The sequence below is a fragment of the Stegostoma tigrinum genome, chromosome 21 (genome assembly GCF_030684315.1).
Source record: "Stegostoma tigrinum isolate sSteTig4 chromosome 21, sSteTig4.hap1, whole genome shotgun sequence".
In the NCBI taxonomy this organism is placed as follows: domain Eukaryota; kingdom Metazoa; phylum Chordata; class Chondrichthyes; order Orectolobiformes; family Stegostomatidae; genus Stegostoma; species Stegostoma tigrinum.
This window is the reverse complement of record NC_081374.1, coordinates 38,582,722-38,596,848: the sequence shown is the minus strand read 5'-3', so window position 1 is coordinate 38,596,848 and position 14,127 is coordinate 38,582,722. Positions and strand designations below refer to the sequence as shown.

Here is a 14,127-nt window from a genome sequence, read left to right as displayed (position 1 = left end):
TAACAAATGAGTGACTTTATTTATAAGCAAAGAAGAAAAACTTAGGTTTTTAAGGTTGGGCATAATTTGATTTAGATATACATGGCAGTAAAAAAATCAAATTTATGGCAAAGAGAAGGCATTTGCTTTAAGGTATGATTTTTATTAAAGTTCATCAAGGTATAGAAGAAGGTTTACTCAAATAATTGCTAAGAGTATTTATTTGAATTAACAGCTCTTAATTGGAGTAAAAAGAAATTAAATTTTCTACAAGTGTTTACTTATATCTGTTTTTCTGAAATTGCTGAGCAAGTCATTTAAATCACGGACAACAATAGATGAGCAACAAATGCTGGCCGTGTCAAGAATGCCCTCATCTCAAGAAGGATAACAGAAAAGCGGAGGACATGGTCCTTCGTCTTCAGTGTTGTTTGCAGCATCTTGCTGTGCACAAAATGCTGCTATGTTTGGCGAAGAACCATTTATGGTGCTTCAAGATAACTTGCTGAATACTGAGGAAGGATGAGTCAGCTCACCTCTTCTCAACCTAAGTTAACCACAGTGAAGAATTATAACACAAACTTTTGTTTCTCTGTCCACAGGCTGTCAGACTTTGAGTTTCTCCAATATTTACTCTCTTCACTTCTGAAGATATATTCGCTTTTCAGTATGAGGCTGGAACTCTTTCCACTTTAAAAAGTTAACTAATTTCTAACTGTAAAGAGATGATTGTAAGGCTAGCTTAAGTAAAAGTGAAAGCAATTTTATTATTTCTTTTACTCATTTTGTGGGATGTGGGTGTAATTGATTGGCTCACATTTATTGCCAGTCCCAAGTTGCCTTGGAAAGGTAGTGATCGATCAGCCTTCTTAAACCACTGCAATCAACCTGCTGTGGGTTGACCCATTATTCCCGGAGGGAGGGAATTCCAGGATTTTGACCCAGTGACAATGAAGGAACTATGATATGTTTTCAAGTCAGGATGGTGAGTAGCTTGGAGGGGAACTTGCAGTTGATGGTATTCCCATGGATCTGCTAGAAGTGGTTGTGGGCCTAGAAGGTGTTGTTTGATCTTTGAATTTTTGTAGTGGACTTGTAGGTAGTGCACACTGCTGCTACTGAATGTTGATGGTGGAGGGAGTGGATGCTTGTGGAAAATTTACTAATCCTGACAAAAAAAATGAAACATCAAACATTGACACAAGTACAATGTTAAAAACAATATTGTCCAGCACAAAATGAAGATGGAAGGAGTATACAGTTTAAAACCCTTAGGGTGTATTTGAGGTATAAGGTATTAACATGAACCAAGGTTGTTTAGTTGGTGGAGTGACGATCAGCAGTAGCAAAAATTGCAGTTGTTCTTTGACTTCTGTATTCTGATGTTTCATTTTAACCTGCACTGTGACTAGTGCTTTTCCTTTTTGAGAGTTTTTTCTAGCTTCACTTCTACTGACACAATCTGTCATCTGCCACAAGTAGCTCTTCGAAATTCATGCTGCATGCCTTGTGCATTTCATCTGCGGAAGTTGTTTCTTTTAAGTTTACTAATTGCAGTTGGGGCTCTATCTCCAAAAATGTGAAAATTTCCAGTGGTATATTTCAAGATAGGAGACTTAGCACCCATTTTCACACCTGACTGAGTTGACTGGTTTTGCTGCTTCTTTGATAAAATGTTAATTTTGATTCAGACTGTTTTAATTTAATTTACATTGATTTCATGAAACTTTGTGAAATTTGTGCGGTTAAATAATTGCTACGGTCATTTTTAGCCAGCGATTTAGACCCTTAAATGAATCTGATTTCAGTTCATAAAAACTCTGGACAATGGAATTGAAAACTCAGTAATCTTTATTAATGTCAAGACAATATGGAGATGATCATGAATGTAGGCTTAAATATCTGCCTTTCGCCAAGCTTCCGCAATCTGGATAGTCTTAATTCACACAAAGCTATAGGTTGACGCTCGATTCTGAAATAAAGGTCATGGATTGACATAACCTGTCGGAAATTTAATGATCATTTTATCCTTTGGTTAGTGCTTTTGTATAAATAATGTACAATTTTACTGAATTGTATTAAAAATTAATTGAACTAAAAACCTGGATCGTAGAATCGAATGCAGTAAAAATTTTGCAGTCTTATAAAACATTACATGTTCGGCTTGCCTTGAAGCTCGCAGACCGGCTCTGTCAAGCTCTGATTTAGGGGGAAAAAATCCCTTCAGCTGTTAAATGTTGCAGTTATGTCACTGGAATCCCTGTGGCTACATTATGTACACCTAAATTGCCCGATTGTGGCTGCCCTGAACCTGTATGGTTAAAATTGTGCTTCTGCTCCTGGGGCCCGTGAACCTGTGTAGTCAAACTGCGTGCAGCTATCACGTGCCCTCTGAAGGATGTAGCTCAACTAATGCCCAGGCACAGATTAATCCTCGGCTCTAATTCACCGCCTCTATCCCTGAAACTCATCAGGATAGGCCAAGTGGGAATTATGGTTTAGCTATTAACAAAACCATCAAGGGGATTTTCCGTGAGGTGAGGTTTGCTTATTTTTAAAACATTTTTCAGTTTGACATTTTCCTATCCCAGTCCAGTTCTGTTAATGCACTATTCTTGAGGTTTGCAGTATGTGTGGTGCCTGCAAGGGTTTGAGGCTGTTGAGCTGTGAAGATTCGCAGTGACCTTTTTAATTGTATGCATGAGGCTTTCTGTAATACTTGGGCCATTTTCCTCTCTGCAGTGCATGAAGATTTGAAGCTTAGTAACGGTGCAGATAATTCAAGGTCTTTCCGTTTTATCGAAGATGTCAGGCTCATACGACGAATCCAGTGGATTAGAGGAAACGACTGACAGTTTCTGGGAGGTACTGCAACTTTCTTGCTACACTTTGGAAGATGAGAATATTGCAAGATAATTACTTAAGCTACGTCTGATTTATTTGAAACTAAATTTTGCAATAGTTTTCTCGTTATAAGCAGGCTTAGTATATTGCAGTCTGATACAGGGTTAATGGGTTTTGATGCTTTAATGTACGTGATTGCTGTTATTCATCAGGAATTGTGATGTGTTAGAACAGTATGTGTGCATTGCAGAAAATGTGCTGCAGCTTTGCTTAAATGATTAATGAAACCACGAATGATATTGCGTTGCTATTTCAGCTGAATATGAGTGAGAACCCGCTAGCCACTATCTGCTCATGACATTATTCGGTATTTAACTATCTGTGTATGGTCTGAGTATAATATATGCACACCTAAAGGCCACTTCAGACTGAAAGTTGTGGCTTAAACGGTTCATTATGTTTTAAATTATTCATTAAGAAAATGTGCTTGGTAAATGCTTGCATGAAATAGATTTTATCAGAACGTATTAAAAATACGTTAAGAAGGATGAATAAATTTGGAATGTGGTGCCTTCCTAAAAAGCACAACTGCTTGCTTTATTTCCCCTCCTCAAGGTGCTGACCTCTTGCAGAGAGATCCTCTGCGGTTTGCAACCCTCCAGAGTCTTACTCAAGTGGCTATTCTTATTTGAGTCCAGAGACTGAACGTCAATAAGCCATTTAATCTGTACCGAGACAATCTTTGCTTAGCCAAACTCTCTCTGTCCTTGCTCTATTTACCCAGTGTCATTGGGTAACCACCAGGGGGAAGGGAGAACCCTGCTAGTGTGTTTTATTCTGTTCCCTCTCCCAACCAGCCTAAAAATGTTAAGGGCTCTTTTTTAGCACTTCGGATGACACACTGGTTAGATGTTGAACAAATGAACTTTTTATATCTGAGTACTGTGACAGATTTATCAATAGGATGAAAATGCCATCTAAGGAGTTTCATGCGTACTTTCTATTCCTTCACATTTCCCAGATTTCCACAATCCACATTCTATCCTAAGGTAGCGTTGCTTTATTGACAGATTTCCACCAAGACTGTTTGTAATTTAGTTTATAAATCAGACATGTCTTGAATGACCCATCCTGGTAGATAATGTTAGATCTTCTTTTCATCCCTGTGGGAGACTACTCACCCAATGCTTTCCCTGCTGCTGCTGTCATGGTTTGAGAGGCAGGGGTTATACACTTCAGATACGGTTTCCTTTTTACTCAGTTCAACTACAAGTTTTCAGCCTCCTGTTCAAATGTTTAACATAACTGTAGGCAGGACTGGGCAACATTTTTTTTCCAAAAGGTGTTAAGAGGACGAAAGTATTCAGAATCCAATATTGGTTCCAGTCACATTTTAAAACTGGCTTGTTTGTAATTTAGGAGTAATTCAATCTATCTGGCCTTTACTATTCAGTATTAGTTGGGGAAAATGAAAGCAATTTATTTAAGTCAAAAATAAATTACTTGTAATTTCAGTTCCTATAAATGAAGAATAACCCATTCCTATCACCTACCAGTATTGAGAATTCTAATACTTGACATTAATGGGATGAAATTGGTCTGTCATTATAAATGGAATATTTGGCTGTGTAACCCATTTTAAATAGATCAATAAAATTATCTGATTTGAACAAGATTGTAAAATAAAGTTCTGTGGTAATTTCAAAATGTCTTAATGCAATTAATAAATGGTCCTTCAGGGCCAAACTTTTTAAAAATCTATTCCGAGACACAAACAGAAATTGCTGGCAAAGCTCAGCAGGCCTGGCAGCATCGATGGAGTGAAATCAAAGTTAACATTTTGGGTCTGCTGACCTTTCCTCAGGTCTTTCAATTGATGTAGCTTTTATTGAAGAACAAGCTATATTTAGAATGTCCCACTGAAGTGAAGGACTGCTGTTGTTCCTCCTTGTTGTAGGATATTAGTGACACTTTGCTTGCAATTTGAGAGAATGAAGGCATGTTTGACACCTCCATATCAAAATATGAAAACAGTTTGAAATGACCAACATGGGATTACAAATATACACTTCTAAATCACAGAGCAGTGCTCCTTGCCCTTGTGTATTACGGTGCAGATGGCTTTAACAACATATTAAGTTCATTTTCTTAAAATTACCATGATTTGTTATATCTCCAAGGAGTGCATCTAACATTTTGTGCACAGGTAATCTTCCCGTCTTAAGATACTCTGATTCACCATTCGTATTAAATGGAAGATTGACAGCAGCTTCCAAAGGACCATGAAGGAAATGAAGAAATATAATTTAGCAGTTATACTCAGTTATGTGTGACGCTTGGGGCATAGAGAGAAGAACAAGGGGAAATCTTTTCAAGTAAATGTAGGTCGTGAATCTCGTGTTCTATTCTGTACTTGGTAATGAGTTTTGCACTTTTGCAAGTTGATCTTAACAAATGAAAGTAGCAATATGTGAATCAATAGGTTTAGCGCCAAGCTTAATATTCTGTCAACGGTGCATTAACTTGCATCAGCATGAGCTGTTATGATATTCAAGGCAAATATCTTCTTCAGATAATCCATTCACTAGAATTTAGAGAGTCATTTATCTGCTAGAAGTTGTGAACAAATTGCACATAAACTTGTTGAGAAAGTTGAGGGGTGATCGGATTGCCATAGTTAAAATGACGGGATTCAGTATGGTAGATGAAGTGAGGCTGTAAAATGTTATGGGAATCCAGAACAAGAAGAAATTAAGACTGGGGCATTGTTTCTAACTTTATTTCTTAGTCTTTCACTCTTAAAGTATAATCTGGAAATGTCCACGACGTGGCTATTGTTTTTGGGTCTGTTAAAACTTACAAGACCTACATTTGAGAAATTCTAATAGATATGGTTCTTGAGGAATATGAATCAAAGGTGGTAATGGGAGTTGAGGTGTTGGTCAACAATGATTGGATAGAATGTTGCGCCTCCTTAATCCATACAAATCCATCTAAATATTTTTGACATTTGAACCACAAAATGGTTTCATTTGAATTTTACTTGATGTAGCATGTAACTTCTTCAATTGGTACAAGTTTGGGTATTTCTGTGGCTCCAGTAATTTGATTGTGGCAATTATGACAGAATCATTGAGAAACGTGGAAGAATTTTGTTGAAGTTATGAATGCAAGGGCTAAGATCTCAGTAACAACAAGAGAATTATAGATAAACTACCTGGATGAAGTTTTAAGGGGAGAAAAGGTAATTAGAAATGTACTTGAACTTTATGCAGAAACGATCAGTAGGGGGATAAATGAAAAGAGTAGGTGACTTTTTTTCACTCTTCTTGTATTGACTCGGTTTTGTCATTGAAGGTCCAAAACACACACTTCATTGCAACTTCTCCTGCAGTTGAAGTTCACTCCCGAATAAATGTAATACATGAAATGTGTCAGTAGTATCTTCTCACTTCTTGGTGCTCATTGGAAACTCGTTGCAATTTAACACGTTGCCAAATGTTACAGGGGATTGAGCAATGTGAGCTATGGTAAGATCTGTGACAGAATCACACAAGCCAGCGAGGCCTATCTCAATGTCAGGATCATTTTGTGATATCTTTAATACTTTTGACAAGCAGAATGAATCCACACTGGTCCACTCTTCTTTCACTCCCAACACCTATCCACAGCACCTTCCCCTGCAACCACCAAAGGTGTAACACCTGCCCATTTACCTCCTCCCTTCTGAAATTCCAAGGACCCAAGCATACCTTTCAGGTGATGCAACATCGCACATGCACTTGCCAGAATTTAGTCTATTGCATTTGCTGTTGACAATGTGGTATCCTCTACATTGGGGAAATGAAGTGCAGATTGGGTGACTGGCGGGCAGAACATTGGTGCTCTGCAAAGCCACAAGACCCTGAGCTTCCAGTTACCTGCCACTTTAACACACCACCCTCTTCCCTGACTAGTATCGCTGTCTCAGGCTTGCTGAAGTGTTCCGTTGAAGCTCAACGCAGGTTGGAAGAACATCATCTCATTTTCTGCCTGGGGACCCTGCAGCCCTCCAGACTCAGTATCGAGTTCAGTAATTTTCGGGCCTAAACTCTTCCCATGTCCTAGCCCCCTAACCCACACGTGAGGCCTTGTTATCACATGATCTGCCATTGCACTCTATCTATTATTAGTCATTAGCAGTGTCCATTAACAGCTATTCACCCTCCTAGCCAGATCATTGTCAATTCCTTTTACTTACCCAAATGCTCTTCTCTCTCTTTGGGCTCTATCCCATCCCATTGTTTACACCTTACCCCCTCCCCTTCTCTGTCTTATGCATATAAACCGACATTTTCCTAGCTACCATCAGTTCTGAGGAAGGGTCACTGAACTGGAAATGTTAACTCTGATTTTGTTTTTTTTTCTTGAACCGACGCTGCCAGACCTGCTGAGCTTTTCCTGCAACTTCTGTTTTTGGGGTGTGAGAAGGGATATCTGGAATGTGTGCCAGGTTCCATGTCTCCCTGCCTTCTGTCCTGAGGACTGGTGGTTGGGTGATGGAGTACAGGTGGTGTACGCCTCCCCAAGGGGTGCTGGGCTTGGCTGCAGAGGCAGCCAGAAGACTGCATGGCTTGCTGCAGCTCCTTGGCAACAAGGACCATTGCGTCCTACATACCTATCTGCTGCTCTGTTCATGTGGACACCAGAGCCCTCTGCTGCCTGGGAATTGGTAGGTGCCAAGTCTCCAGCAATTGAGTCTGGGCTGTTCTGCTGGCTGTGAACCTGCCAGTGATGATGACATGAATGTCAGTGTGAGTAAGCTGAGCAGAGGCCATACGGGATTAATGGTGTGGGAGGATGAGGAGAAAAGGGAGCCAGGGAGGGAAGATGTTGCAGGTAATAATGTGTGGTACACCATGAGTCTTGGTAGGAGGGGGGTGCCATAGCAGAGAGAACAGTGAGGCAGTTACTCTGGTGTAAAAGAGAAATTTAGTTGACTTTCATACAGCACTAATGGCCTTTCCTCTGCACTGAAGTGACTGTGGACCAAGCAGCCAGGATCAAGTGTCTGCCAGTCCTCTGGGAAGAGGACACGTCTACTTTGTTCCACACACTTGGTCAAGACCTCCAGGTCCCTGCAGGGCTATCTTCACCTTCTCTGACATCTTGTGGAAAAGTCCATAAGGGAACAGAGCAGTTTTGGAATGCCAGTACTCTCCAGGACGTGCAGAAATCTTTTAGCAGTGGACATCTGTGGATGATAGCTTGTTCTGGAAATGTGTGTGGTAAACAGGGGTTAGAATCAAATATGAGATGCCGTAGGGGTAGGGTTGGTAGTTTAATGAGGTGTATTTGATAAGATGCACCAAGAAATTTGCTTGGTAAGAATCCCTGCAAAAAAAACTTGATGCCTTTGCACTTAGTCAAAACACACAAGATTAAGCCCATTTTAATCTTAATGTGAGAAGCTGTAAGGATGAGTCATTTAGAAAATGGAAGCAATTCACACTGGAACAGTAGGGAATGATTGTTGCACAGCGTATCTAAGGCTCAATGGCCTAATAGTTTAGGGAGTTCTCAGCATCTACTGGTGCTTACCCTGACTTCTGGAATACTTTCGTGCTGATGATAATATAAAGCTGTCTATTCTGCAGCTCTGCTCACTGTTTATCCAGCACTTTTACACACCTTCCCTTGTGCCGTGTTCCAGTTGAACTAGTATGGTTGGTATCAAGCTTGTGCTCCCTACATTTATGAAAGTAGCTGATGGTTTGCAGTTTCTTAAAGGTGACCAAAACACAAGCTACTCTTCAAGAAATCCCATTCACGTGTCCAGGAGACCCTCATGGGAGGACAGAAAATAATTGGCTATGTAATTTAGTGAGAGGAGACAGAACATAGAACATGCCCTTCAGCCCACGATGTTGTGCCGACCATTGATCCTCATGTATGCACCCTCAAATTTCTGTGACCATATGCATGTCCAGCAGTCTCTTAAATGTCCCCAGTGACCTTGCTTCCACAACTGCTGCTGGCAACGCATTCCATGCCCTCTCAACTCTGTGTAAAGAACCTGCCTCTGACATCCCCTCTATATTTTCCTCCAACCAGCTTAAAACTATGACCCCTCGTGTTAGCCATTTCTGCCCTGGGAAATAGTCTCTGGCTGTCAACTCTATCTATGCCTCTCATTATCTTGTATACCTCAATTAGGTCCCCTCTCCTCCTCCTTTTCTCCAATGAAAAACATCCGAGTTCAGTCAACCTGTCTTAAGATAAGCCCTCCTGTCCAGGCAGCATCCTGGTAAACCACCTCTGAACCCTCTCCAAAGCATCCACATCTTTCCTATAATAGGGCGACCAGAACTGGACGCAGTGTTCCAAGTGCGGTCTAACCAAAGTTTTATAGAGCTGCAACAAGATCTCACGACTCTTAAACTCAATCCCCCTGCTAATGAAAGCCAAAACACCAAATGCATTCTTAACAACCCTGTCCACTTGGGTGGCCATTTTAAGGGATCTATGTATCTGCACACCAAGATCCCTCTGTTCCTCCACACTGCCAAGAATCGAATCCTATCCTTAATCCTGTACTTGGCTTTCAAATTCGACCTTTCAAAATGCATCACCTCGCATTTACCCAGGTTGAACTCCGTTTGCCACCTCTCAGCCCATCTCTGCATCCTGTCAGTGTCCCGCTACATCCTACAACAGCCCCCTATACCGTCAATGACACCTCCAACCTTTGTGTCGTCTGCAAACTTGCTGACCCATCCTTCAATCCCCTCATCCAAGTCATTAATAAAAATTACAAACAGTAGAGGCCCGAGGACAGAGCCCTGTGGAACACCACTCACCACTGACTTCCAGGCAGAATATTTTCCTTCTACTACCTCTCGCTGTCTTCTGTTAGCCAGCCAATTCTGTATCCAGACAGCTAAGTTCCCCTGTATCCCATTCCTCCTGACCTTCTGAATGAGCCTACCATGGGGAACCTTATCAAATGCCTTACTGAAGTCCATATACACCACATCCACAGCTCGACCCTCATCAACTTTTATAGTCACATCCTCAAAGAATTTGATAAGGTTTGTCAGGCATGACCTGCCCCCCTCAAAGCCTTGTTGACTGCATTTAATCAAGCCATGCTGTTCCAGATGGTCATAAATCCTATCCCTCAGAATCCTTTCTAGCACCTTGCAGATGACAGACGTGAGACTTACTGGTCTGTAATTGCCGGGGATTTCCCTATTTGAAGAAAGGAATTACATTTGCCACTGTCCAGTCCTCAGGTACGACTCCAGTGGAGAGCGAAGATGCAAAGATCTTCGCGAGTGGCGAAGCAATTGCATTTCTCGTTTCCCAAAGCAGCCGAGGACAAATCTGGTCCGGGCCTGGTGACTTGTCAATCTTAATGTTTGACAAAATTTTCAGCACATCAGCTTCCTCTATCTCTATCCATTCCAGCATGCACACCTGCTCTTCAAAGGTTTCATTCACTACCAAGTTCATTTCTTTCGTAAAGACAGAAGCAAAAAACTCATTTAGGGCTTCCCCTACCTCCTCAGACTCCACACACAAGTTCCCTATGCTATCCCTGATCAGCCCTACTCTATCTTTGACCATTCTCTTATTCCTCACATAAGTGTAAAAAGCCTTTGTGTTCTCCCTAATCCGTTCTGCCAAGCCTTTCTCGTGCCCCCACCTGGCTCTCCTCAGACCATTTTTGAGCTCCTTCCTCGCCTGCCTGTAATCCTCTAGAGCTGAGCTTGACCCTAGCTTCCTCCACCTTATGTAAGCTACCTTCTTCCTTTTGACGAGAAGCTCCACCGCTCTCGTCATCCAAGGTTCCTTTATCTTACCCCTTCTTGCCTGTCTGAGGAACATATTTATTCATCACTCGCGGCAACTGTTCCTTAAACAGTCTCCACATGTCTATAGTGCCCTTACCATGGAACAATTGCTCCCAGTCCATGCTTCCTAACTCATGTCTAATTGCATCATAGTTTCCTCTTCCCCAATTAAATATCCTCCCATTTTGCCTTATCCTCTCCTTCTCCATAGCTATGTAGAATGTGAGGCAGTTATGGTCACTATCACCAAAATGCTCTCCCACCACAAGATCTGATACCTGCCCCGGCTCGTTTCCGAGCACCAAGTCTCGAATGGCCTCTCCCCTCGTCGGCCTGTCAACGTACTGAGTTAGGAAACCCTCCTGAACACCTTAGAAAAACAGCTCCATTCAAATTTTCTGCTTGAAGGAGGTTCCAGTCAATATTGGGAAAGTTAAAGTCACCCATTACAACAACCCTACTGCGTTCACACTTTTCCAAAATCTGTCGACCTATGCTTTCTTCAATCTTCCTGCTGCTATTGGGGGGCCTGTAGTAAACCCCTAACGAGGTGACTACTCCCTTGCTGTTCCTAATTTCCACCCATACTGACTCAGTAGGCAGATCTTCCTCGACAGTGGAAGCTTCTGTAGCTGTGATACTCTCTCTGATTAGTAGTGCTACACCCCCTCCTCTTTTTCCTCCCTCCCTATTCTTTTTAAATGATCTAAACCCTGGAAATCCAGCAACCATTCCTCCCCCTGAGAAACCCATGTCTCTGTTATGGCCACAACATCATAGCACCAGGTACTGATCCATGCTCTAAGTTCATCACTTTTATTCCTGATACTCCTTGCGTTAAAGCAAACACAGTTTAACTGATCCCTTGGTTCCTTCCCAGGAAAATCCTTCCCACTAGCTGGTCTACCTCCTTGCTATTGCCTCACCTGCATCAACTCTCACCTCCAGTATACAGCTCAGGTTCCCACCCCCCCTGCCATACTAGTTTAAACCCTCTCGAACTACTCGAGCAAACCTTCCACCCAGGACGTTGGTCCCCTTCCAGTTCAGATGCAACCCGTCCTTCTTGTACAGGCCCCACCTTCCCCAGAAGGCATCCCAATTATTTACATATCTGAAGCCCTCCCTCCTACACCAGTTGCGCAGCCACGTGTTAAGCTGCGCCCGCTCCCTGTTCCTCGTCTCGCTATCTCGTGGCACCGGTAGTAAACTAGAGAACACTACTCTGTTCGTCCTGCTTTGCAGCTTCCATCCTAACTCCCTGAAATCACTTTTTATATCCTCAATCCTTTTTCTGGCTATATCATTAGTGCCAATATGTAACACGATTTCTGGCTGTTCGCCCTCCCCTTTTAGGACCTTATACACCTGATTGGAGACGTCCCGGACCCTGGCACCAGGGAGGCAACATACCTTCCGGGAATCCTGATCCTGACCACAGAATCTCCTGTCGATTTCCCCTACCCCAAGTACTTTTCTATTCTGCCCCCTTCCCTTCTTTGCCACAGTGTCAGGCTCAGTGCCAGAGAACTGACTATTATGGCTTTCCTCTGGTAGGTCATCCCCCCCGCCCCCAGCAGTATCCAAAAGGGTATACTTATTGCTGAGAGGAATGTCCACAGGGGATCTCTGCACTGTCTGTCTGCCCCCTTTCCTCCCCCTAACTGTAACCCATCTATCCTTGTCCTGAGCCTTAGGAGTGACCAACTCCCGGTAACTCCTCTCAATTACCCCCTCTGCCTCCCGAATGATCTGTCGTTCATCCAGCTCCATTTCCCTAACACGGTTTTCAAGGAGCTGGAGTTGGGTGCACTTCCCGCAGATGTAGCCAGCGGAGACATGTGCCACGTCTCCCAACTGCCACATTCTGCAGGAGGAGCAAGCAACTGCCCTAGCATCCATACCCCACTTATCTGAACACCCACTCAGTACTAAAGTAGAAAGCTTAGTTCAAGTTGCTATAAAATTAATAACAAACTTATATTCAATAGAGAAAGTTTAGAATGAACCTTACCTTATTAACTAGGTTAGAGGAGGAGGGTGGGTGGGAGACACTACAGTGTAGAGTCTCGGGTTTAGCCGCCTTGCTGATATATATGGTCACTGCTTTCCTTCCCGGCTGCCCCTCTGGTCCTCGCCACTTCCTCCGCTGTTCCTGCTCCTTCTGTGAAAGAGAAAACACCGCTGCCCGCTACCGGTAAGTAATTTTTAAAAATTGCCTTACCTTAGTTGCAGTCTTCTGGGTTCGCCTTACCTCCACTGCTGCTCGCACTCAATGGCCGTTGGCGTCGAAGGGTGAGTGTTTATACTCACTGCTTTCCTTCCCGGCTGGTCCTCGTCACTTAGGAGTGGTGGTGCTGTTGCATGCACAAGTTCAAAATGCCAGGAAAAGCATTGAAACTCCACACAATCCTGCTCGCTTTGGAGTTTAATTGATCTATATTTGGAGGTCTTCTAATATTTAAAGGTGTAAAGAAGAAATTAAAAGCACTTTTAACCTATTATTCCAATTTTAACTCCCAGAAGATTGGTTTCTTAAGATGCCTAAAAGACATTTGAGTCAACAATGCTCAGTACAATGGAGATTGTGATGGCTATTTGAAATTGGCAGTTTGGAAAGTCTTTAAGTACTGAAGTAGGACTTGTGCTTCTTGCCAAAGTGAAAGTCTTTTGCCCACAAGCCTTGTTTTGAGAGTGTACTTCAACTGCTTTAAAGGTGACTTTTAAAATTGTCAAGCTTAATCCTGCTTTCTTAGCCTTGTAGTCAACAATTATCTGCACTTCCTTTCTGTTGGCTTTCGTTGCAGTATCTGAGAAAATTATGCAGTTTTGTCTTGAACTTCATAACTGAAGGAGCAGAAGCAGCTGTGCCTCCCTTTGCCTTGCCTGCACACTGGCTTGTATGGCAGAAAGAACAGATGCAGAGCTTCAGCTTGAAGGAAGTGTGCCAAAACAAGATACACAACCTTGACTGAGCACCAGTGCCTCTGGAAGCTCAGACTTTCTTAGCAGGCTGGATGCTGTCATCTGTAGCTTCCTGAAACAAGATTTTCTATGTGAAGTAGACCAGGAGACTTCCATTGCCAGTGGCTGTCATGGTCACCAATGGCTTGAATTTCTTCATCTCCATCTCCAATTCCTTCCAGAGATCTGTTAGTGGCATGTGTGCAGGGGGATGTGAAATCCTGCATGAATACATCTCCGATATTTACCAGAAGTGCTGAAATGGAAAGTTTTTTTATAATGTCTGGATTCCTGCAGTTTGGAGAGTCGTGAACTGCACTTGAAGCACCACCAGATCAGCCTGGAGCACTTGTCATTTAAATGAAATTCTACTGCATCAATATTTGGCTGCTTTGTGACCATCGGGAGATTTTTGTGCCTGGGCAGAATATCTGGAACCAGAAAGATGCATATTACAGTCACATCCCTTCGCACCTCCAGAGTCAGGAGGTAGGTTCTTGGATAC

The 14,127-nt window shown here is 42.5% G+C and overlaps 1 protein-coding gene across 6 annotated transcripts in view; it reads left to right on the top strand.

Moving 5' to 3' along the window:
- Positions 1–14,127, top strand: part of pacsin1b (protein kinase C and casein kinase substrate in neurons 1b) — a 317,673-nt gene that overhangs the window by 211,674 nt on the left and 91,872 nt on the right. For 3 of the 6 annotated variants that reach the window (XM_059653459.1, XM_059653460.1, XM_059653461.1), the window contains one exon: positions 2,722–2,844. The exons of 1 other annotated variant lie outside the window; for it this stretch is intronic. In XM_059653459.1, coding sequence (XP_059509442.1) covers positions 2,785–2,844 — 60 coding nt within the window. In that variant the 5' untranslated portion in view covers positions 2,722–2,784. Of the gene's footprint in view, positions 1–2,362; positions 2,517–2,721; positions 2,845–14,127 lie in introns of those variants that run through there. 2 more of the 6 variants (XM_059653462.1, XM_059653458.1) reach the window with 1 other exon arrangement.